Raw genomic sequence first — 23835 nt, 5'->3', positions numbered from 1 at the left:
CCATATTTTCTCTTGGAAGCTGATCTATTTTCATGCCTTGGGGGTACCAGGAACCAAATTAATATTCTTTAAAGAATGTGTGTTTCGTCCTTAGCTTTTCAAGCTCAGCAGGGAATCACAACACTGGCAAAAAATCACAACACTGGTAAAAAAAACTCACAACATTGGTAAAAAAATTATGTAAGAAATAAACATAATGATTGTTGTAAATGGAACGAGATTGTTCTAGTGAACTCCTGTGATATTGCTGAGTAAACTTTTTTCCCCTCACAAACCACCACAAAAGATAAGATATTTTCTAGTTAGCTCTGCTTTTAAAATACTTCCTGAATCATAACGAGTAACATTTTCCAGGTAAACTGAACTATTCACATTAATGGTGCCTACAAGGTTCTTTGTTTCCTAGAAAATGCTATCAGTGTGTTGTATTAGGCTGGTCAAGGGCAAACACTGGGTTGCTTACTGATTTGGGTAAATGATCCAACCTCTCTGCTCAGGTTCCTCATCGAAAACTGGGATTACAGTAACTCCTGAGTTTACTGTAAGGACTAAATGAGTAAAGAAATATGTTAACCATTATTACATTCCTATGTGATCATATCAATTAAGCATTTGTCAAGCGCCCAGCATAACATGAAAGCACTGTTCCAGCAGACAAGAAAGCAGAGACAACTCTTCTGATGGTGACAAGTGCTACAGAGAGAAAGAAAGCTGGGGAGGGGGATAAGGAATTAATGTATGTGTGGCACAAGGTGGTGGTGGGAGTTGCTATTTTATACAGGGGAGCTTGGGGTATATCTCAATGAACAGGCGACAACTGGCAGAAATTCTCGTATTTCCGTTATTCCATGATGGCATTAAGGTAAGTGATTCTGGCTGGGGGTGGTGGCGCACACCTGTAAACCCAGCACTTTGGGAGGCCAAGGTGAGAGGATTACCTGAGGTCAGGAATTGAGACCAGCCTGGCCAACATGGTGAAACCCTGTCTGTACTAAAAATACCAAAAATTTGCCAGGTGTAGTGGCAGGTGCCTGTAATTCCAGCTACTCAGGAGGCTGAGACAGGAGAATTGCTTGAACCCGGGAGACAGAGGTTGCAGTGAGCCAAGATCACGCCACTGCACTCCAGCCTGGGCAACAAGAGCGAAACTCCAACTCAAAACAAACAAACAAACAAACAAAAAACATTTAAAAAATAAGTGATTCCAGCAGAAAGAATATCAGAAACAAGGGCCCCATGGCAGTGCAGGTCTGGCATGTTTGAGGAATTGCAAGGAAGCCAGACAGGCTGCAGCTGAATGAAAGAGAGAGAGAAAGGTGGGACAGAAAGTCAGAGAGGTTTCCAGAAGCCAGGACACATAGGGCCCTGGAGGCCACCATAATGACTTTGTCTTTGACTCAAAGATGAGAAGCCAATGGGAGTTTTTCAACAAAGGCATGATAAGATCTGGCTAACATACTAAAAAGGAACAGCACAGTGGGGGTAGGATTGGGGGAAGAAAGATGTTTTATATGGCGGTTTGGAACAGGGTGGTAGGCATAGAGATGAGGAGAAGTGGTTGCATTTGTTGTATATTCTGAAGCTGGTGGCCACAGGATTTGCCAAGGGATGGGATTGTTGGGTATAAGAGAAAAGGATAAGTCAAGGATGACTCCAGATTTTTGGCCTGGGCAACTGGAAGAATGGAGTTGCCATTTGCTAAGATGAGATAGACAGCAGGAGAAGCAGATTTTGTGGAAAATTCAAGAGTTTATTTTGGATCTGGTATGTGAGTGATGCTTATTACCTGGCCAAGTGGAACTGCTGAGAAGACAGTTGGATACACAAGCTTAGAGTTCTGGACAGGGCTCCAGGCTGGAGGTACAAATTGAGGAGTTACCCACATATGGAAATGTAAGTCTTATTGGAAATATGTTCTAATTCCACAGCAATATAATCTATTTCATTTAAAAAATATTTCTGATCTATCCTTTGCATTGTATCAGCCTGAAGTTTATTTTACTTCCTAAGTTGTTACAGTTGTGAAGGGGGAAGAGTTGAGGCGGTGCCCTTTCTCATCTCCAAATGTAAGGACTAATATTCTTCTTTCTTTTTTTTGAGATAGAGTCTCGCTGTGTCGCCCAGGCTGGAGTGCAGAGGCGTGATCTCGGCTCACTGCAACCTCCACCTCCCAGGTTCAAGCAGTTCCCTACCTCAGCCTCCTGAGTAGCTGGGATTACAGGTGCCTGCCACCACACCTAGCTAATTTTTGTATTTTTAGTAGAGACGGGGTTTCACCATCTTGACCAGGCTGATCTTGAACTCCTGACCTCGTGATCTACCTGCCTCGGCCTCCCAAAATGCTGGGATTACAGGCATGAGCCACAGCGCCTCGCCCTGGATTAATATTCTACAAGTCAAGTCAGATGAGAAACAAATTCTGAATGAACTGACTTTCCATCTATCACTTCTCCCAATGTCATAATAACTTCCTCCTATCTAAAGCAGAATGTTTCAAAAACAGAATTCTGAAGAAAAAAAAAAAAAAAAAGCATTTTTCCAAAAACCCAAATAAAATTTAAATATAGACTTCTGGAAACAATTAAGTCCCATGCTGCAGCAGTATGGGAACAAATCTACTGCAATACTCAGAACTGAAACAGCAATTAGACAGGTAATAATATTGAGGTGCTAGCGCATCCCCTGTTGTCTCTCAGTGCCCACGATGCTGTTTCCTATGAAACTAAAACTTCCTGAGGCACAAACATTGTAAAATACCGTCCTCCAAAATGTTGTGTTTTAGATCCTCCCCATATATTTAGAAGCTAAAGACTTTCTAAGCTCTTTAGTCAAACAAAAACAAAATAAAAACAAAAACTCTTTCCACTTTCTCACTGACCCAGACAGAAAAGATGGGGGCCAGGGGCAGTGGCTCACGTGTGTAATCCCAACACTTTGGGAGACTGGGAGGACTGCTTGAGGTCAGGGGTTTGAGATCAGCCTGGACAACACAGCAAGACTCATCTCTACAAAAGTAAAAATAATTAGCCAGGCATGGTGGCACTTGCCTGCAGTCCCAGCTACTCAGGATGCTAAGGTGGGAGAATCGCTTGAGCCCAGGAGTTGGAGGCTGCAGTGATATATGGTAACACCAGTGCCTTCCAGCCTGGGTGACAGAGTGAGACCTCAACTACTGAAAAAAAATTTTTAATAATAAAAGAAAAACAGATGGATTATCAGGAGCATAAACCACTGAGCCTTGCCAAACAAAAACAAAAAACACAACAACCAAAAATAATACAGGATACAAAATCCTCAAACCAAACCAAAGACTTTTCCTAGTAGTGTTATATTCTGATATATCCAGGGCTTTCTGTCATTGCTTTTTTCTTTTCATACTCATTCAGACAACTAATGGAGGCAAAAAGGGAATAAGAGAGACTAATTTGAATTTTCAAAATATCTAACATAAAATATTTTAAAGACATATTGTTACGCCATTAAAATACACTTAATATTTAGAACTAAACTATCAAAGTTTTACCAAATAGGATTCCTTTAGGGAACAACTAGAATCAATGTAAATTTCAGATGACATGATTATTGAGATAGAAAATGGTAAGAAATCCACAAAACAACACTAGAACTAGTAAGCGAATTCAGCAAGGTCAGAGACTAATGCACAAAAATCAATTATATTTTTATATGCTAGCAGCAAGCAACCAGAAAAATGAAATAAAAATCCATTTACAATAGAATAAAAAATACTTCAAAATAAATTGAACAAGTATATGAAGACCTACATCCTGAAAACTATAAAATGTCACTGAGAGCAATAAAAAACCTAAATAAAATGAAAACACTTACGTTGATTAATCAAAAGTCTACGTGTTTTAAGCTGTCAACTGTTCTCAAATTGATATACGGATTCATTGTAAGACCAAACAAAATTCCCACAAGCATTAAAAAAGGCAGCTGGGCACCGTGGCTCACACCTATAATCTTAGCACTTTGGGAGGCCAAGACAGGTGGATTGCCTGAGCTCAGGAGTTCGAGACGAGCCTGGGCAAGATGGTGAAACCAAATCTCTACTAAAATACAGAAAATCACCTGGGCGTGGTTGCGGGCGCCTGTAATCTCAGCTACTCAGGTGGCTGAGGCACGAGAATTGCGTGAACCCAGGAGGCAGAAGTTGCAGTGAGCCAATATTGTGCCACTGCATCCGAGCCTGGACAATAAAGCTAAACTCTAAGAAAAAAAAAAAAAAAGGCAAGTCTATTCTAAAACTTACATGAAAATACAAATACTCTAGAATAGCCAAAGCAATTGTAAGGAAAAAAAAATAAAAAGTTGAAGAACTTACAACAAATGATGCTGAAAACTGGATAGCCCTATGACAAAAATGAATACTGTCATTACTTCATACTATATATATATAAATTAACCTGAAATTAATCATGAAATATACCTAGGTAGAAAAGTTGACCAGGCACAGTGGCTCACGTCTGTAATCCCAGCACTTTGGGAGGCCAAGGCGGCCGGATCACTTGAGGTCAAGAGTTCAGGACCAGCCTGGCCAACGTGGTGAAACCCCGTCTCTACTAAAAACACACACACGAAAAATTAGCTGGGCATGGTGGTGCACACCTGTAACCCCAGCTACTTGGGAAGCTGAGGCAGGAGAATCACTTGAACCCGGGAGGCAGAGGTTGCAGTGAGCCGAGATTGCGTCACTGTACTCAGGCATGGGCAACAGAGCAAGACACCATCTCAAGAAAAGAAAAGAAAAGAAAAGCTAAAATTATGTAATGTCCAGAGGAAAAAATTATTTGCACAGGCAAAGACTTTTAACACAGGACACAAAAAGCACAAGCCATTAAAAAAATGAACATTATCACCACCAAAAAAAAAAAAAAAAAAAAAGAACATTATCACCACTTTCCTTTTCAAAAGGTACCATTACGAATTAGGTGATAGTGGTCAGGTGTGGTAGCTCACACCTGTAATCCCAGCACTTTGGGAGGCCAAGATGGGCGGATCACGAGGTCAGGAGACCGAGACCATCCTGGCCAACATGGTGAAACCCGTCTCTACTAAAAGCACAAAAAATTAGCCAGGCATGGTGGCAGGCCCCTGAAGTCCCAGTTACTCAGGAGGCTGAGGCAGGAGAATGGCATGAACCAGGGAGGCAGAGCTTGCAGTAAGCCAAGATTGCACCACTGCACTCCAGCCTGGGCGACAGAGCGAGACTCCATCTCAAAAAAAAAAAAAAGAAGATAAAAAGAATTAGGTGATTGCTTCTTAGTATAACACAAAAAACATAAGCAACAAAAGAAAAAATAAACAAGACCACCTCAAAGTTAAAAAACTTTTGTGCTGTAAATGATACTATCAAGAAAGTACAAAGACAATCTACAGAATAGGGGAATACATTTGCAAATCATATGTCTGGTAAGACATTTGTATATAAAATATATAAGGCAGTCTTACAATACAACAATAAAAGAAAAATCAGTTTTACAAAGGATAAAGGATTTGAATATCTATATATCTCCAAAGAAGATATGTAAGTGGCTAACATGGGAAAAGATGTTCAAAATCGTTAGTTATCAGGAAAATACAAACCGAAATCTCAAGATGCCACTTCACACCCACAGGATGGCTATCATCAAAAAGACAGAGAGTAAATGTTAATAAGGATGTAGAGAAGTTGGAATCCCCATACGTTGCTCATGGGATTGTAAAATGGTACAGTCATTCTGGAAAATAGTTTGATGACTCCTCAGAATGTTAAAACAAGAGCTGTCATTCGACCCGGCAATTTCACTCCTAGGTATATACCCAAGGGAAATGAAAGCAAGTCCACAAAAAAACCTGTACATGAAAATGCCTGCATCATTATCCATATTAGCCAAAAAGTGAGATAACCTAAATGTCCATCAACTGAAAAATAGAGAAACAAAATGTGATATATCCAGATAATAAAATATTATTTGGTAATAAAAAGGAATGAAGTACTGATACACAACACAATATGGATTAATCTTGCAATCAATAAGCTGAGAGAGAGAATCCAGTCACGAAAAGATCACATATTGTATAATTCCATTCATATGAAAAGTCTAAAATAGGCAAATCCATAGGGACCAAAAATAAGTAGTCACAAGAGACTGAGGGAGTGAGGAATTGAGAGTGATTGCTAATGAGTATAGGGTTTCTTTTAGAGGGACAAAAATGTCCCTAAAATTAGGTTGCAGTGATGGTTGCATAACCCTGTGACTATACTAAAAAACATTTCGGGCCGGGTGCGGTGGCTCACGCCTGTAATCCCAGCACTTTGGGAGGCTAAGGTGGGTGGATCACCTGAGATCAGGAGTTCAAGACCAGCCTAACCAACATGGTGAAACCCCATCTCTACCAAAAAATACAAAAAATAGCTGGGCATGGTGGCGGGTGCCCATAATCCCAGCTACTCTGGAGGCTGAGCTAGGAGAATTGCTTGAACCCGGGAGGCAGAGGTTGCAGTGAGCCAAGATCATGCGACTGCACTACGCCTGGGCAAAATGACAAGAATCCGTCTAAAAAAAAAAAAAAAAAAAAAAAAAAATTCATCGTACACCTTATGGGTGAATTGTGTAGTATGTAAATTATATTTCAATGAATTTTTGAAAAAGGAACCATTAAAAAAAACAGCAAAGCAAGCTACAAAATGGAAGAAAATATTCGTATTACGTGTATCTGACAAACTATGGACTACATAAAGAACACTTTCAACCCAATAATGTGATGATAATCCAATAAAGACTGAGCGAAAGATCTGAACAGATACTTTATAAAAGAAGATATACAAGTGGCCAATCAGGGCATAAAAAGATGATCAACATGATTCATCATCGAGAAATGCAAATTAAAACCACCCTGCGATATCACTACACCCCATTAGCATGGCTAAAAGTGAAAATCTCAAGGACTAGCAAGAATGCAGAGCATCAGGAACTGACATATACTGCTGGCCAAAAAAAGAAGGCAAGATGGTACAACCACTTTGGAAAACTGTCAGGCAGTTTATTAAAAAGTTGAACACAATATCTACCATATGATGCACTCATTCCACTCCTAGGTCTTTACTCAAACATGCATGCACGCAAAGACCTGTACATGAATGTCCACAGCAACTTCACCCATCAGAGTCCCCAAACTGGAAACCACCCAAGTGTCGATAAATACAAAAGTTTAAAACATGTGTAATATTCATAACAATGGAATACTACTCAGTAATAAAAAGGAATGAACCACTGAGACATGCTACATGGATGAATGTCAAAATAATAATTAATGAAATAAGCCAGACACAAAAGGGTATATACTATATAAGTCAATTTATACGATATTTTATAAAATATAAAATAACCTCTAGTAAGTAAAGTAGGTCACTGGTTGACTAGGGTCATGAATGAGGAAGAGAAGACTTCAAAGGGGCCCAAGGAGTCTTGAGTGGCATGGAAATTTTCTGTCTCTTGACTGTGGTGGTGGCTTTATGGGTATAATTCTGTCATGTTCATCTGAATTGTCCATTTAAATGGATACAGTAACTTGTATGTAAATGATACCCCCAAAAAGTTGATTTTTATAAAGTAATGAGAACCAATGAAAAAAGAATACAATTTAACACTTAAAAATTAGCATATCTAATTTTTTGCGTAAACACAGCTTCTGAACTGCTTACTGCTGTGCATAATTTTTTTACTTAGGTAATTCAAACATTCATTGCCTCTAAACTGGATTTTGTGATTAATTGGCCTGACAAATCTCATACAGTGCCCCCCAACAGTTAATCCCACCCTAATTCCTCTCTGAATTACTAAAAATTCTTAATGAGTGTGGTTCACATTAATGAGGTGTTTTGTTTTTTGTTTCGAGACAGAGTCTTGCGCTCTGTCACCCAGGCTGGAGTGCAGTGGCACGACCTCAGCTCATTGCAACCTCTGCCTTTCGGGCTCAAACGATTTTCCTGCCTCAGTCTCTTTCTCTTGAGTAGCTGCGACTACAGGTGCCTGACACCATGCACAGCTAATTTTTATATTTTTAGTAGAGATGGGGTTTCACCATGTTGGCCAAGCTGGTCTTGAACTCCTGACTTCAAATGATCTGCCTGCCTCTGGCCTCCCAAAGTGCGGGGATTACAGGTGTGAGCCACCATGCTGGGCCAATGAGGTGTTGTTTTTTGTTTTTTTTTTTTTTTTTTTTTTTTTTTTTTTTGTAACACAAAAGAGGGAGGAATTCCTTGACAGAAAAGCTCAGGGAGGGGCAGGGATAGCGGTGTCCTCATATGACTTCCAGGCTTTGTTCTAAGGTTGGTTTTGCTCCAGACATTCTTATGTTTTTATGTCAACCCATATTTACGATAACTTTTGTTGGTAGTATACAACCCCAAGTTGCTTAGAAAGGCAAATTCTAAATCAGCTTGAACATTACCTTATAAAATTAAAGACCATCTGTAGAGACACAGTGATGAAATGATACAGATATCCATAGAGAAACCACATATACTGAAGACCTATTATTGTGAGATTACTTACTACACTTTTCTCCTTCACTACTCACTATAATCCTCTAACGAAAATATTATCCCCATTTTCCCATTATGGAAACTGATACTCAGAGAAGCCCAGTTATTTGCCCCAGTTCACCCGGCTAATAAGAGGCAGAGCCGAGGTGGACACATTTGAGGTGCTTTAACTGATATTTGGTTATAGTTCCACAAACACAAAACTTAACCAAGTAGATCCATATAACTTTGGATTTGAGTATTAGCAGTTTTTGCATTACCAGTGAAAAAGCACACATTTAAATACACAGCTAACATTTTGCGGGGCATTTGGTCGCCACTGAAATCTCATAATATTCCAATTATGCAATGATATTTGATGAGAAAGTGATGCACTTGCATCTTTATAGAGCATACTTTGCATAAAGCAAAGTCACAAGAACTTCTAGGGCATGCTCCCAAATTTGGGGAGAACTAGTGCTCTCTAGGAAAAACCAGAAATACAGCAAATTGTAACACAAAGAGAAGAACAAGGAACTAGAAAAGAACAAGGAACTAGAAAAGGTAACTCGAGTTAACATGGAACCAACCAGTCAAAAAACTTCTTTGACTTATACCACGGCTGACTATAACGTATAAATCTCTAAAACTGCTAGTCACCACCTAGAACTGCCATTTGACAGAGAGCAATAATACATATGCTTCTGGCATAGACAGCTTTAAAATATTTATACAAAAATATCATAACCTACAAAAATATTTTGAAGATCATGAAAGGTTAACTAAATGCACCGATGAACACTTATTTGCATCCTAACATGATCCCAAGTTACTGTGTTGTTTAAACATTCATAAGGAAAATAAGAATCTATGGAAAAGAAATTGTGAGCCTAATCACGAATTCTACACACCCTTGACAATCCCAAGTCTGAAAATCATTAATAAATCATGAAATTAAGTCTATATTCTAATCTTCAACAAAAATCTCCTCAGTTGGTAAACTTAATCATATGATGTTCCAGCATTTATTCATTCAGGTAATGGTTAAAGCATAATATTCTGACACAGTTTCTATCAGTTAATTCTACTCAATGCAGCCCTGGGATATTCCTAGGAACCATATTGCTTAGAGTAAAGCACTTATGCAGGCAGGGAGGCTAATTTCAGTTTAAATTTTTAAAAATACAAGTTCAAGTAAAGTCTCTATTCGAATATCTGGCTTTCTGATTTCTTCCCTCTTTTAGTAATCTCCAGTGTTAATGGAAAGCAAAAATAACCTAATGAGGGGGATAATGTCATGGTCTGACGCCAATTATACTTCTCTTACGTCTGGCGCAAATTCCCTTTTCAATCACATGTGCTCTTATCTGTCAAAGGAAGAGTACAAGGGAAGAAATGGGTATACACAGTTACCATCTGCTTCCCTCCCCCGGCATCCCTGGAAAGGATGACAAGGGTGGGAGTTTCTCCTAGAGACAGGAGCAAAGTGTACCTTACAGTGGGCCCACTGAAGTGTCTTCAGGCAGCCACATTTGGCCCTGACATATTAGAAGGCAATACAGACATCCTGCAGCAGGAACATCACATTCACTGCTGAGGCTCTAGGTTATTAGTCCAGCCCAGCAGCTGTAGGCTGGTTCAAGGGAGGCCTGTAGACTCCTGTGGGCAGCCCACCATCTTTAGTTGGATACGGGCCTCTCTACTATCCCACAGGCCTGCTCCCTACTGCCTTACCTGGCCCACTTCAGTCATTTCTTTTCCCACCTGATCGCTTTAGACATTGGAGTTTGCAAATTGGTTCAAAACTCATCAGTCAAACAAGGTACTTACAGCTGCATGACCAAGTACAAGTGATTTGGGCTTTCATAAATGTCTTCCAGGGCAACAATATTTTCATGCTTAATCCTGAAAAAAAAAATAGACACACAAAATAGTAAGTACATTTAGATAGGAAAACGTTTCAGAACAGACAGCATTGTAGCAAAAAGTTACAAAACAGAATCCAAACTCGCGAACAAAAACATTTCAGACTTCAGGATCTTACCCCCAAACTTTTTCCAGACCCATTTCCTAACAGTTCTTCCCTGATCTCCACTCCTCTTCGTTCCTAAGGCTCAATACCCTACAGTTTAGCAAGAGTGGATTAACTATTGTTGCTTCACGTGAATCCCAGAAACGGGCCAAACCTGCCCACATCCTATTATCTTGTAGGGCCCAACTCAGAGGGCTGGGCCGCTGCGCAGAATCGTTCCCTCTTGTGTTGTCTCCCAGTGGCCATTATGGACTTGCCTGACCACTTAATCATATGAAAATCTGTCCCCCATGACAGGCATATGTCAGGGAGCAGGGAGACCTGGTAAGACACTGGAGAATATATATGTTCTAGGGAACAGTTTCTCTGGCATGTTCACGGGTCCAGTGTAAGGAAAAAAAACCAACCTGACTCCCTCATTGGGGTTCATGTCCCCCCACTCCACCCCACTACCAAATGTCACTTCAGCTTCCCAAGCAAACTAGATCAGTGCTACTCAAAGTGTGGTTCTCAAACAGGCAGCACCACTATCTCCAAAGAGCTTAGTAGAAATGCAAATTCTCAGGCCCTACGACAAGCACAGAGTATACAAGTTGAGGGCAGAGCCCAGAAATCAGTATTGTAATAAGATGCTGAGATAATCTACACGTGCAAACTGGAGCTGGAGAAATACCGTATTAGACCAGCGCTGCTCAAACTTCAACGTGCAAATGAATCGCCTGGGGATCTGGCTCCACTGCAGGCCCTGAGTCAGCAGGTTTGGTTGGGGCCTTGGAGGCTGCGTTTCCAACCAGCTCCCAGGAGATACCGGTGCTGCTGACCTGCAGACCCCACTCTGAACAACTACGTCCTAACTAAAGAACCAGGGCAGAAGGAAACAGCCGAATTCTAGCCCTTGGCACTATCCATGAAGAGCAGTTTCTGCTCAGAATGTAAGGCTTGATATTATTTAAAGCACTGGACAGAAAAAAAAATATTTCATTACTCAAGGAGATAATTAGCTCTTACCATAAGCCTCTCATTGAAATGACTGCTGAACCATTTAAAGACAAGCACATAACATGCGGATTCTTGTGACCCTCTTGAAAGCTAGAACTACATTATTCATTTTGGTTGCTCCTGGTGCCTAGCACAAATCTGCTTAATAAATGCTTGCTGAATGAATGAATGATATTGAAAGGCTGTTGCCACTAAACAGCAAGAAACCTTATTTAGTTAGGAAAAAGGGAAACCATTTTCCTAAATGTGTGATGCCTTCCCTGCAAAAAGAAGTTTATAAGGTGGAAAGCAAACAAGACTATTACCTTCCTTTTGAGATGAAAGAGAACAAGATAATTAACAAAGGCTGCTAAGGCTTTCCTTTGAATTCTATAGCTCGTAGTAGTTAATGCAGTTGTTTTGTAGGAGCTAAAACAATAGATTATACTAAATTCACATTCCACCTGATTCCAAAGAATAGAGTCTAATTATTTGTCAGCCATAGTTTCTACACAGCCTGAGCAAGATACTATCAGCCATATAGCATATGAACCAAATAAACTATGCCACCAACGAAACCGAGAGAGCTTAACTTGAGACTATCAAGATGCTACAAATCATGGCATTATCACTACTGGATATACCTAAAAGAATATGCCCACAAAAAGTAGGCATTATGTAGATTTTCCCTTTTTGGAAAAATTGTTGTAATTTGCCATTAGAATCAATCACATGGTCATAAACATTTTCTTTTAGTCCAGCTCATTTGAGAGTTAATGAAGAGCCTAGATTTCTGGAAAAATAGGAGGAATGGGATTATATGAAGAGTGGCCAGAGAAAATGCCTGGCACACAGTTACATCTGAATTGTAGCAACATGGTGAATACTTCTGCAGTTTAAGTACGTCCCAAGTACTGCGTGGTTGTTTATCTGAAATTCAGATGTAACTGGGCAAGCTGCATTTTCATGTGCTAAATCCAATCACTCTGCTTACATCACTCAATCTCTAAATTGGGTTTAGAGATTGGCACCTGCAGCCCTAGCTTGCCTTGGAGGTTGAGTCAAGAAGGCTGTCTGAGTCCCAGAGTTCAGTCATTCATTCAGATTCAACAATAACACAAAGAATTAAGTCTATACAAAGCACTTGCCTAGCCAACGCGGCAGACCCCAATAAATTAGGACTACAGTCCCCTCCTTTGATATAAGGGACAGAGAATTAAAGCCTATTTAACCCGCTATGTCTTACATGAGTGCTGACTAGAAATTGCTTTTAATTCATTGCAGCGTTCCAAAGAAGTATTGCACACAGCAGGGACAATCAAAATAGCAGTTTCACAGTGGCTGGAAAGACACTTTATTAATATCTCTCCATCGACCAATCAAGCAATTGTCATTTGCTGCGTTTCTGCTATGTGTCTGGAAGAAAAGAAAAATAAAAAATAAAGTTTTGCTATCAAAAAGCTTATCATCTAGGCAGAGAAACTCAGGAAGAAATTAGAAAAGAATCAAATGCTAAAATCTGTAGAATTGCCTTTAAGTTCACAGAAAGCAAAGCCCTGAATGGGTCAGAATTATGAAGAAGGCCTCAAGAAGATGATGGGAGTTGAGCTGGAATGAGTAATGTTTGAATAAGCATACTTGAGAAATTTCAAATAAATCCAAAAATGGCCTCTTAATGTCTCTTAAGAAAAGTGGTTTAATTAACTTGGAGCTGTTCAAACGTGGTTAAAAAAAATTATTCTGGCCTCCCACATCTGTTCTCAGGTACTTTATTCCACCCTCACATTCCTTACAATATGCAAAGCTGAACGTAAAGTTTTAACATTATTTCAGTGCATGAGTTATTTTCAAAAAATGCCATATGACTATCCATGCATTGAGGACTAGGGCACAAGCACCAACTGAGGGCCTTATTCCATGCAAAGGCTCACTTCATGTTCAATTCCCTCTTTTCATCATTCATTCAATAAATATCTGTTGGGTGCCTGCCCTGTACCAGGCACGGTCCTAGGTACTCTGAATTTGGTGGAGAGCGAGACACAAGAAAGGCAGCCTCAGTCCTCCTGGTGCTCATGCAGAGGCTGGAGCTAGAACACTTCTCAGGCAGTCTGTCTCACGTTTACCAGAGATCAGCTTCCTGGTCATTAGTAATGACTCCTAGGACCAACAGAGAACTAGCTTCCACCTTCTTTCCACATATCCTGCACAGATTTGAGGGACATAATGCCTCTGCTTAGTGTTCTCATCGCTGACCAATCTTCCTACAATATGGTTTATAGTCTTCTCATTGCTCTATCGTCACTCATTTGTCCAGACTCTAGCATTCAGATCTGGAAATACCGATCCCAGGATAAAACACAGTATCATGAATCTGGTATTAAATAGTAAAGTAGAGGCCAGGCACAGTGGCTCACGGCTGTAATCCCAGCACTCTGGGAGGCCGAGGTGGGCAGGTCACTTGATGTCAGGAGTCCGAGACCAGCCTGGTCAACACGGTGAAAACCCCATCCCTACTAAAACTACAAAAATTAGCTGGGCATGGTGGTACGTGCCTGTAATCCCAGCTACTTGGAGGCTGAGGCAGGACAATCGTTTGAACCTGGGAGGCGGAGGCTGCAGTGAGCCGAGATCGTGCCATTGCACTCCAGCCTGGGCAACAGGAGCAAAACTCTGTCTCAAAAAAAAAAGGAAAGTAGAACTAGTAACCATCACGAGCTGGATATTACACTTCTACCAATAAAACCTAACAAGTTCATTGTTGTAGTTTTGAACCACTGCACAACCACTGGCACACACAGAATACAAACTCCAGGTAGCTAGGGATTTTTTACTGTTTCACTACTGTCACCCCAGTGCCAAACAAAGAGCATGGCACATAGTTAATTACTGAACATCCAGTTTAGGGCCAATTAAATCGCCAGATCATTTTAATTTGAACTTCTAGCAAACACAATCTCCTTTCTTACTCGGGTTGATATTGTGAGAGCTTAATGTCTTCACCTTTAGCTTCATTAAATCCAATCATTCTGGATTCCATGCAGCGTTTCAGATGATCAGCAGTGTTCTGAATGCTGATTGACTCATCTATTGCTCTTATTATCCCTCCCAACTTTGGGCCATCTGTGTATTTGGTACATATCCATCCCATGTGTCTTCATTCAAATTCCTAATTAAAATTTTAAATGGAAGGTTACATGTCAGAGCTCCATGGTATTCCACCAGAGACCCCATCAAGATAACCATGACATTAATCAGCTGGCTTCGATTGCTGTCTAGCTGCAAACCTAGCAGTACTATCATCTAGCCTGTGTTTTACCATGCCATCCATAAGGAGACAATTAGATGCTTTGCAGAAGTAGAATTCCTCAGCCCTACACATCACATAATACTATTTAAAAGGGAAATGGGATGTTTGGGAAGATTTGTTCTTAGTAAACCCATGTTAGCTCCTAGCAACCACTACAGTCTTTACTAAATGATCACAAACCATCTGCTTAATTTTTTGTTCCAGAATTTTGCTGTGCATTGAAGTCAAGCTTTCCAGTCTATAGAGCTCATCTTCTACCCTTTATATGTTTGGGAATTTTGACAACCTCTCTTACATTGTTTTCTTAAACATTTCAGCTGTGACTTTTCTGTGATAAGTGCAATTTCCTCAGTCCCCTGGGATGTCACAAATCTAAACCTAGTGATGAGCTAGTTTTATAACTTTTGTTAGGCCTTGCTTACATTGCTGTTGTATTATACCATTTATTGTTAACTATGTGTTAAGACTATGTTAAGTATTTTTAATTATTTCATTTACTATTAACAACAAGTCTATGAAGTAGGTATTACTTTCTCAATTTTTAAAAGAGGAGAAAATGAGGAAGGAGACTAAGATCCCACAAGGCTAAGTAAGTATTCCAAGATTACAGAATTCATAATTGTCATTGCTGAGATTCAATCTAAGTCTATTCTCACTCCCAAGCCCATGTTAAAGCAATTACGCTATAACTTAAGTTATGAGAATATCCAAGAGCTCATATAAATTCAGTTATTTCTATAAAATTATAACATCTAAAGTCAAAGTATTAATATGCCATCATTAACAATATAATACCCACTTCTGTGGGTGCAGAGATTTCTTGAATTATCTTGAATCCAGTGGATGTGCTCAAGATACTTGGTTGTAAACATCCTAACAGATGAAATTCTAGTAGGTCAAACTGAACCAGAAAAAGAGATGTTGAAAAGCAGAAGGAATAGGGAGAAGTCCAGAGTAATCAGAAAGAGCCTCTCCTTAGCCCATATCTGCTAGTGTCATCAAAAAAGAGAATCAAGTGAACAGAGAAAAGAGGCAGAGATGTCAGTTATAGGCAAATCGAAAATGGAGATTCTGTCAACTTGCACAGTTAAATCCCAGAGGTCAACACTCTTTCCAAAGTATGGCCAAGAGGATCTTCATCCATAAGGGATGTTGACTCTGAAACAGCAAAATGTCCTGAAATGTGCATAATTCAAAGCCATAATAATGTCACTGAAAACAACTTCAGGTGATAAAAAGAACCTCAACTTAACTTTCATCACTTACCATTTACCAGGCCCAAAGTAAGCATGAGCTGACACATCTATATACAGAGAGAAAATGGTTTATATGGTAACCTACATGAAAACCTCCATAATCTCCAATAATGCACAGAAATGGATAGAGGGAAGTGGGTCCAGGCAGAGAGAGTCAAGTTGAATGGGAAAATAGCACATGGGCACTGAAGCAGACTTCTGCCCATACAGTAACTGACAGCCAAGCAAGAAAACTCCAGAAAAAGCCAATAAAACATTTTCAAATTAATTCATGCATAAAAAATAACTGATACCAAATGTACAAGCAGACCCTGTTACAAAGCCCCCAGGCTTTGTAAGGGAACATCAGGACCCAAAGGGTCAGCCTGCTACTGACGACATGTGCTTCTGTGGAGTGAGAGTAACATCTTCCCCTCCACCCTCATGTTCCCCAGTTCAAGGATCTACAATTTTAACTCCATGGCAAATGTGGAAAATTTTTAAAAAAAGAAAAAGAAAAAGAAAAGCACAAAAGAGGAGAGGAGAAAAAAAGTTCAGCATTTCTCACTTTTTCCATTCCATCATTTTACTGAGCTCCAGGGCATCCATGGCAGCAATTATGAGGTATTCAGAGGAAGGAAAAGATCACAAAATCCCTTTCCTTGGTATTGCTATTCTCTAGTAATGGGCATTGACCCACCTACATTATGGACGCCAGATGAAGACAAGGGATGGAAGAAAATATAATCGGAAGGGAGAGACAAGAGTGAAACTGATTATAAGAGAGGATGAGGTGGGGATAGCGAGGCATTGATTGCCCTGCAATGTGCAAGGAGGAATTTACGTCAATGTGCCGCAATCGGCTTCCGGTCCGTTTTTCAGGCACTTCCGGGTTCACAGTCTAGTCTGTGAAAGGCCTCTCTCCACAGGCAAAGGCCATAGAGGACTAGGTCTTTCACCACCCACCACTGTCACTCTAAGCAGCCCAGAAAGTTGAAATTTTATTCACACAAAAAGAGAGGCTATGGTTCCCTGGCATGAAATTGCCTCAAAAGTATCTGAAGGTTATTGTGGGGTCTTGGCAAACACTCCTGTTTGTCTAAGTAAACATTTATGTTTTTTCGAAATTGAAAAAAAATCATTTCCTCCTTACTAGGGTCAAATTCTTGTTTTCTCACATTATAAGCAGTGTGGGAAATAATGCTGAGAAAACTGGGATATCGTCAGTTACAAGAGCAGTGACGGCACTGAAATATTGGCCAGATGGTATTAAAAGCAATACCTTTCATTTTAATAAACAGGTACATTCGCAGGTGTTATTTCATTCTGCAATAGCCTTATAAAGTAGGCATTATTATTCCTATCTCACAGACGATCATTCACAGTTTATAACCACTTAATTGTTCTCCTCAGCTCCCTCTGGTCTCACTCTCTTCCTATCCATTCCCATGCTGTCTCCCGAGTGATCTCTCCAAAATATAGAACTGATAAAACTTCTTAGCTTGAAATCCACCTGCTCCCTGTAGTATAGGAGAAAGTTCAAACAACGGCATGGCTTATAAGTCACTTGTTACTTGTGAAATGGGAAAAGTTCCCCTATCCCACTCGCAGGGCGTGCGACAGGGGGAGTGGCTCACTTCCTCAGTGCCAGCTGTTGATACCCCTAGGGGAGCATGCAGATGGGCAGGTTGTGGGTCTCCGATCCCATAGCAGAATCTAGGGGTGAATGCTTACTGCTCCACAAGCCCCCATGGGCGTGTGTTACAGGGTGCTCTTTTAGTTTTGTCATCTGTAAGCGGCTTGTGTTAATCAGCTCTATTAGATCCTCTGCCTTATCACAAGGACAGAGGGCTTTCTGTATCCTGGGGTTCCTGCCTTGGTGTACTGGAAAACTGGATCACACGTGGGCTTGGAGAATAAGTGCAAAGTTTTTTATGGAGTGGTAGCTCTCGGTGAGGTGGATGGGGAGGGCAGAAGGGGGATGGAGTGGGAAGGTGTTTTTCTCCTGCAGTCGTGCTGCCCAGCAGCTGGGCTCTCCTCTGACTGCCCTAGCCAAACTCCACGTCGTTCTGCCGGTTGATGGCCTGATGGCATCTTCTGGTGCCTGTGTGTCTGCTGGTGCATTCCTCTTGATGTCTAGCCACTTGTGTGCGTGCCCACTAGGGTCTCAGAGTTTTTATAGCTACAGGATGGGGACATAGTGGGCCAGGGTAGTCTTGGGGAATGCAACATTTGGGCACAAAAACAGAAATGCCTGTCCTCACCTAGTTCCGTGGGCACGGGCCTGGGGGTGGAGTCCTAGGCACGGACCATGCCCTTCCCTCCCCAGCACTTCCCTCCCCCCATCCCCTATCATTTGGTCTTTACTTGCCCATCCCACATCATCTTCCACCCCTGCCCCACACCAACATTTTACTGAACCCAGGCAGCTCTCGCACACCCCGCCCTCCCCAACCATGTACACCTTCTTCTCTGAGTGTGCTCATCACTCTCCTATCTTCTTATGAAAATATTCATCCTTTAAGACTCAGTGCTCTATCACCTCCACTGAGAACCCTTTGCTGTTTCTCACAGCTTGCAGCACCAATCACCTTTCCTCTGGGCCACCCCAGTTCTTTGTTTTTTTTGAGACAGAGTCTCGTTCTGTCACCCGGGTTTTGTATTTTTGGTAGAGATGGGTTTCACCATGTTGACCAGGATGGTCTCAATCTCTTGACCTCGTGATCAGCCTGCCTCAGCCTCCCAAGGTGCCGGGATTATAGGCGTGACCACTGTGCCTGGCCAGAAAGGTGCTTTTAAAAAGTTCTTGATGAAAATCATTAACAAAGTTCACCAAGTTTACCAAAATATATGCATAAAAGTGCACACAAAAAGAAATGCATACTGATTAGTGGAATTGCACAAGCAATCAAGAGATTAGCTTGCATCTTAGCTCTGATACATCTAACTACAAGACTTTGAACAAGTCGTTAAATACTTTCTGATTTGACTTCCTCATTTGTTAAATGAACATCGAAATATGTCATCTTGTTATTTTTCTATCCACATTTATATACATGTGTTTATATAAAAATATGTTATATATACACACACACATATGTAACATATTACTGTATAGTTAGAGATCTTGTGTTATAGACAATAGGCCGCTTCAGGAAATGAGCAGAATTCAAAATCCTAAGCTTCAAATCACCTCTCTTTGCTGCCAGAAGATGGAGCTATACTCAATGGGCAACTAAGGAGCCAAGACTATGATACCTAAATCAACTAAGCTCTTAAGTCTGTAAGCTAGTTTTGTTGTTATTTTTTAAAGATTAAGTACTACATGTTGATACTCGCTGTGAAGTGAATTTTTCCTTGAATCCTGATAAACCAACAAATGACAATAAAAACCCTTGTGCACAAATGGCAGTTTTCTCTTTGAGACAGGGTCTCTCTGTCACCCAGGCTGGAGGGCAGTGGTATGGTTTCAGTTCACTGCAAACCTCGGCCTCCTGGGCTCAAGTGATCCTCCCACCTCAGTCTCCCAAGTAGCTGGGACCACAGGCATTTGCCACCACACCCAGCTAACTTCGGTATCTTTTTGCAGAGACGGGATTTCACCACCTTACCCAGGCTGGTCCTGAGGTATTTTCTTAAGAGCACCCCAGACCTCCTTAGTACAATGCAGGTACCCAGTGTGGGGGCATAGCCAGCACTCATATGTGTAGGGATGCAGGGCTAGAGCCTGTAATGGTCCCACAGGAGGGGCATCAACGAGCCGGTTCTGTCTCTGACCCTATGACCACGTTCTGGCCACACCACCTTTCTGGGTCTCAGTTTCCTTGTCTAGAAATTAACCAGCCAGACCGGAAAGTCTCCAAGGTCTTTTCCAACTCTAACAATCAATGAATCTAAACTTATAATGAGGCAGCTTGCACTAAGGTATATATGAGAACCATCAAGTTAGATTCTAAGCCCATATTCAGTGTTGTCTGGAATAGTCCTTGCTACACAGAACCTGGTGACAACTTGTGCGTCAATAGGTTCTTCATCTGCACAGACAAGTTTGTCAGCTGGACACAGAACAGAATTGCTTGAGACATGAAGTTGTTTACACAGAAAAGACCTGCTTTTCCTTTTCCCACATCAGCATCGACAGTGTCTGGACCAATACAGAAATGCCCAAGTGATTTATTTGCTCTTGTCTAGAACGGTTCTAGAGGTCCAGCTGAGGCTTGGTGGTCTTTAGACCAAAGGAGAGATAAGTTAGGTCCAATTCAGTGTGAAAAATCTAGTGCTTGGTACATACCAATACTCAAGGAATGTTCATGAAAGAAAGAATGAATGAATGAATGAATGAACGAATGAACAATTAATTCTCGCCTTCCAAAAGTCGTACAGACTACAGACATTCCAAAGCTACATACTGGTAGGGAAAAAGGTTCTAAGATTTGACTGTATATTTCTTTCCTATTTCTGTTACCATCCATGAAAAGTTACCAGTGAATGGGTGATATGGTCTGAATATTTGTTCTTGCCCAAATCTCATCTTAAATTTTAATCAACAGTGCTTGAAGGTGGGGTCTGGAGGGCAGTGTTCAAGTCATGGGGGTGGATCCCTCATGACTCGGTGCTGTCTTTGGGACAGTGGCTTCTTGTGTGGCACCTCCCCCTCCCACTCTCTCACGTTCCTGCTTTCGCCGTGTGACATGCCTGCTCCCCCTCTGTCTTCCACCATGAGTGTAAGTTTCCTGAGGTCTCCCTAAAAGCCGAGCAGATGCAGGTTCTGCAGTCTGCACGTACAGGAAACACGGTGCTTCCTGTACAGACTGCAGAACCATGAGCCAATTAAACGTCTTTTCTTACAAATTACCCAGTCTCAGTTATTTCTTTTTGAGACAGAGTCTCGCTCTGTAGCGCAGGCTGGAGTACAGTGGTGCGATCTCAGCTTACTGCAATCTCCGCCTCCCGGGTTCATGCCATTCTCCTGCCTCAGCCTCCCAAGTAGCTGGGACTATAGGTGTCCGCCACCACGCCCGGCTAATTTTTTGTATTTTTAGTAGAGACGTGGTTTCACCACGTTAGCCAGGATGGTCTCGATCTCCTGACTTCATGATCTGCCCACCTCGGCTTCCCAAAGTGCTGGGATTACAGGCGTGAGCCACCACACCTGGCCAGGTATTTCTTTATAGCAATGCAAGAATAGCCTAATCCAGTGGGTCTCAGGCTCAGATACATGCTAGAATTATCTGAGGAGTTCCAAATATACTAATAACTGGACCACTTCTGGAGATTATGATTTAACTGGCCTGCGGTGTGGCCTAGGCATAACAATAGTTTCTCCAATGATTCAAATGTGCAGCGAAGTTTGAGAACCACTGGTAAATCATTTATTACTAAATTACGGAGAACCTTAGGTCATGGGAAAGGATTCAACTTTAGATACTTCAGAGTTGGTAATTTCATGGCTTCCATGCCCATTTTAAATTTATCTAGGTTGAATACATTTATTTGATAATAAGTCTGAAAGGTACGATCCAGGGTGTCCTAAGGATAAAGATTTAAGGCTACATGGTCAACCCATTACTCCTCTCAGGATAAGACTATGAAAAAATAACATTTCTTAGCAAGTATCATAGTATTAGCAACTAATATTTCTTATCAAGTAGTATTAGTAGTATTTGTTCTACTATTTCTTAGTAAGGCTTTGAAACACTAACACATTTAAAGGAATATTATCATTTCCTTCTTTTAACCTTTTGGTAACTTTTTGTCGAAGGGTAATATATATTTCTGTGGACATTTTAAACATGAGAATGAGCACCAAGTGTCTTGGAAAACATTAAGGTGCTTATCCACCTTGGAACAGAGATTAACTCTCGTAGCTTGGATTTCCTAGCTTCACTGATGTGAGAACACACACACCCAAAATCACCTTAGAAAGGGAAATCTCAGAAAGCTTGTTTCAGATTCACTGTGGATGCTTACAATGTGAATTTAGAAGCTATTCCTGTATGAAATACTGTTAATGACACAGAACTGCTGGGGTGTATCCTGCAGCTTCCTCACATACTCTGTACCCCAGACTGAAGATGCTGGGCTTGAATTCAGGAAGCATCTTCGAGGCTTCTAGCTGTGAACACTTGCATCTGTATGAGGATAAGTCAGTGGAAGGGAACCAAAATAATGCACTGGAATCTAGGGGAAAGGTATCGTTTCTTTTTTCTTTCCTACCACTAATGTCCTGTGCTTTCTCTGTGCTGATACCCACATGGAAGGGTCCATATTTCACAACTCAAACCCATGACTACGCCAAGCCAACAGGTGCCCTGAATACCCCCTACTGAAATCGGAGGACCCAGGGCTGCTCTTTTATTCAAACTAGATAATGAAACATCAGGAACACAGGCCAAAATGATTCTGGGCATCGCACTAAAGCTACTGGGGTATGGCAACATTTACTTAGAAAGTGGGAAGCCAATTGTAAAAGAAAAAGATGAAATGAAAATAGTAAGACGAAGAAGAGAGAGGGAAGTCTGTTTTGAACAACTATCTAATATCAGTTCACTGTCAGACTTAGGGGGATTGAACTTTTACTGTAAAATGTTCCTCATCATTCTAGGAAAGTGCCCACATTCAGAGATGATGGTGCAGAATTGAGTGTTCTTTAATTTTCGCACATCAGTAATTAACACTGTCACATGGTTGGCTCAGATCACACTCAGACTTCAGATAACCAGGCACATCCCAATGGAAGAAAACATCTTTCAAGTACTCATATGTTGAGAATGAATGAGGGTGTTTGTGGTTCATTGTATGCGTGTTTTTAAATATAGTATCTTATCTTCTGATCATCTCTATCAGTGTGTATAGTAAGAACAACTCTGTGCTTTGGTTTGAATATTTGTTTCTGCCAACACTCACATTGAAATGCAATCCCTAATGTGGCAGCATCGGGAGGTGGGGCCTTTTAGAGGTGACTGAATAGCGAGGGTTCTGCCCTTATGAATAGATTAACCCATTTGTGGATTAATGGGTCATCACAGGAGTGGGCTGGTGGTTTTTTAAGAGGAAGGGAGACCTAGCTAGCATATGAGCACACTCAGCCCCCCAGCCATGTGATGACCCACAATGCCTCAGGACTCTGCAGAAAGAGTCCCCCACAGCAAGAAGGTTCTCATTAGATGCAGCCCCTCCACCTTGGACTTCCCAGCCTCCATAGCTGTAAGAAATAAAGAAAAGGTTCTTTATAAATTACCCAGTTTCAGTTATTTTGTTACAAGTTATGGAAAACGAACTAAGACACTGTATTCTTTCTTAAGAAAGAATGAATTTCTTCATAACTGAGATTAGAGTCACAATTAGAAAGAGCAGCATGTTTTGCTTCGTTGATTTTTTTTTAAACGAGGGGTGTGTAATACACATCCACCTCTCCAAATTGCAGTTTTATGATAGATCAGTGTTAAATGCTGACGTGGTCTGAGCTTATACTTTTATTATATCCTGCTAATAAAAGATTATGATCAAGGATGTCAACTCAAGAAACTTCCCAGTGTGACCTCCAGGGCTATTTGCAAATTCTCAGGAATGGCATTACAAATAGGTTGTGGCTAATAAAGTTTTCTATCCCAGAGTTTAAAGGGAATTTACAAAAGCAATTGTGTCAAGAAGGATGAGGGGCCAGAAGAAATCCAGCCACATGGAATGTCCCTGACAATGACCCAAGAGTAGCCGGGGAGACAGAGTGTGGCCATTGCTGCTCTCCTGCGTTCAG

The 23835-nt window shown here is 41.0% G+C and overlaps 1 protein-coding gene across 15 annotated transcripts in view; it reads right to left on the bottom strand.

The window, feature by feature from the left end:
- The window catches only part of CAMK1D (calcium/calmodulin dependent protein kinase ID), a 498666-nt gene that overhangs the window by 159372 nt on the left and 315459 nt on the right, over positions 1 to 23835 (bottom strand). For all 15 annotated transcript variants that reach the window (XM_005564630.4, XM_005564633.5, XM_005564632.5 and 12 more), the window contains one exon: positions 10358 to 10432. In XM_005564630.4, coding sequence (XP_005564687.1) covers positions 10358 to 10432 — 75 coding nt within the window. The remainder of the gene's footprint in view (positions 1 to 10357; positions 10433 to 23835) is intronic.

The sequence above is a fragment of the Macaca fascicularis genome, chromosome 9 (assembly GCF_037993035.2).
Source record: "Macaca fascicularis isolate 582-1 chromosome 9, T2T-MFA8v1.1".
In the NCBI taxonomy this organism is placed as follows: domain Eukaryota; kingdom Metazoa; phylum Chordata; class Mammalia; order Primates; family Cercopithecidae; genus Macaca; species Macaca fascicularis.
Note: the sequence above shows the minus strand (reverse complement) of the source record. Positions and strands in the feature narration are given on the sequence as shown.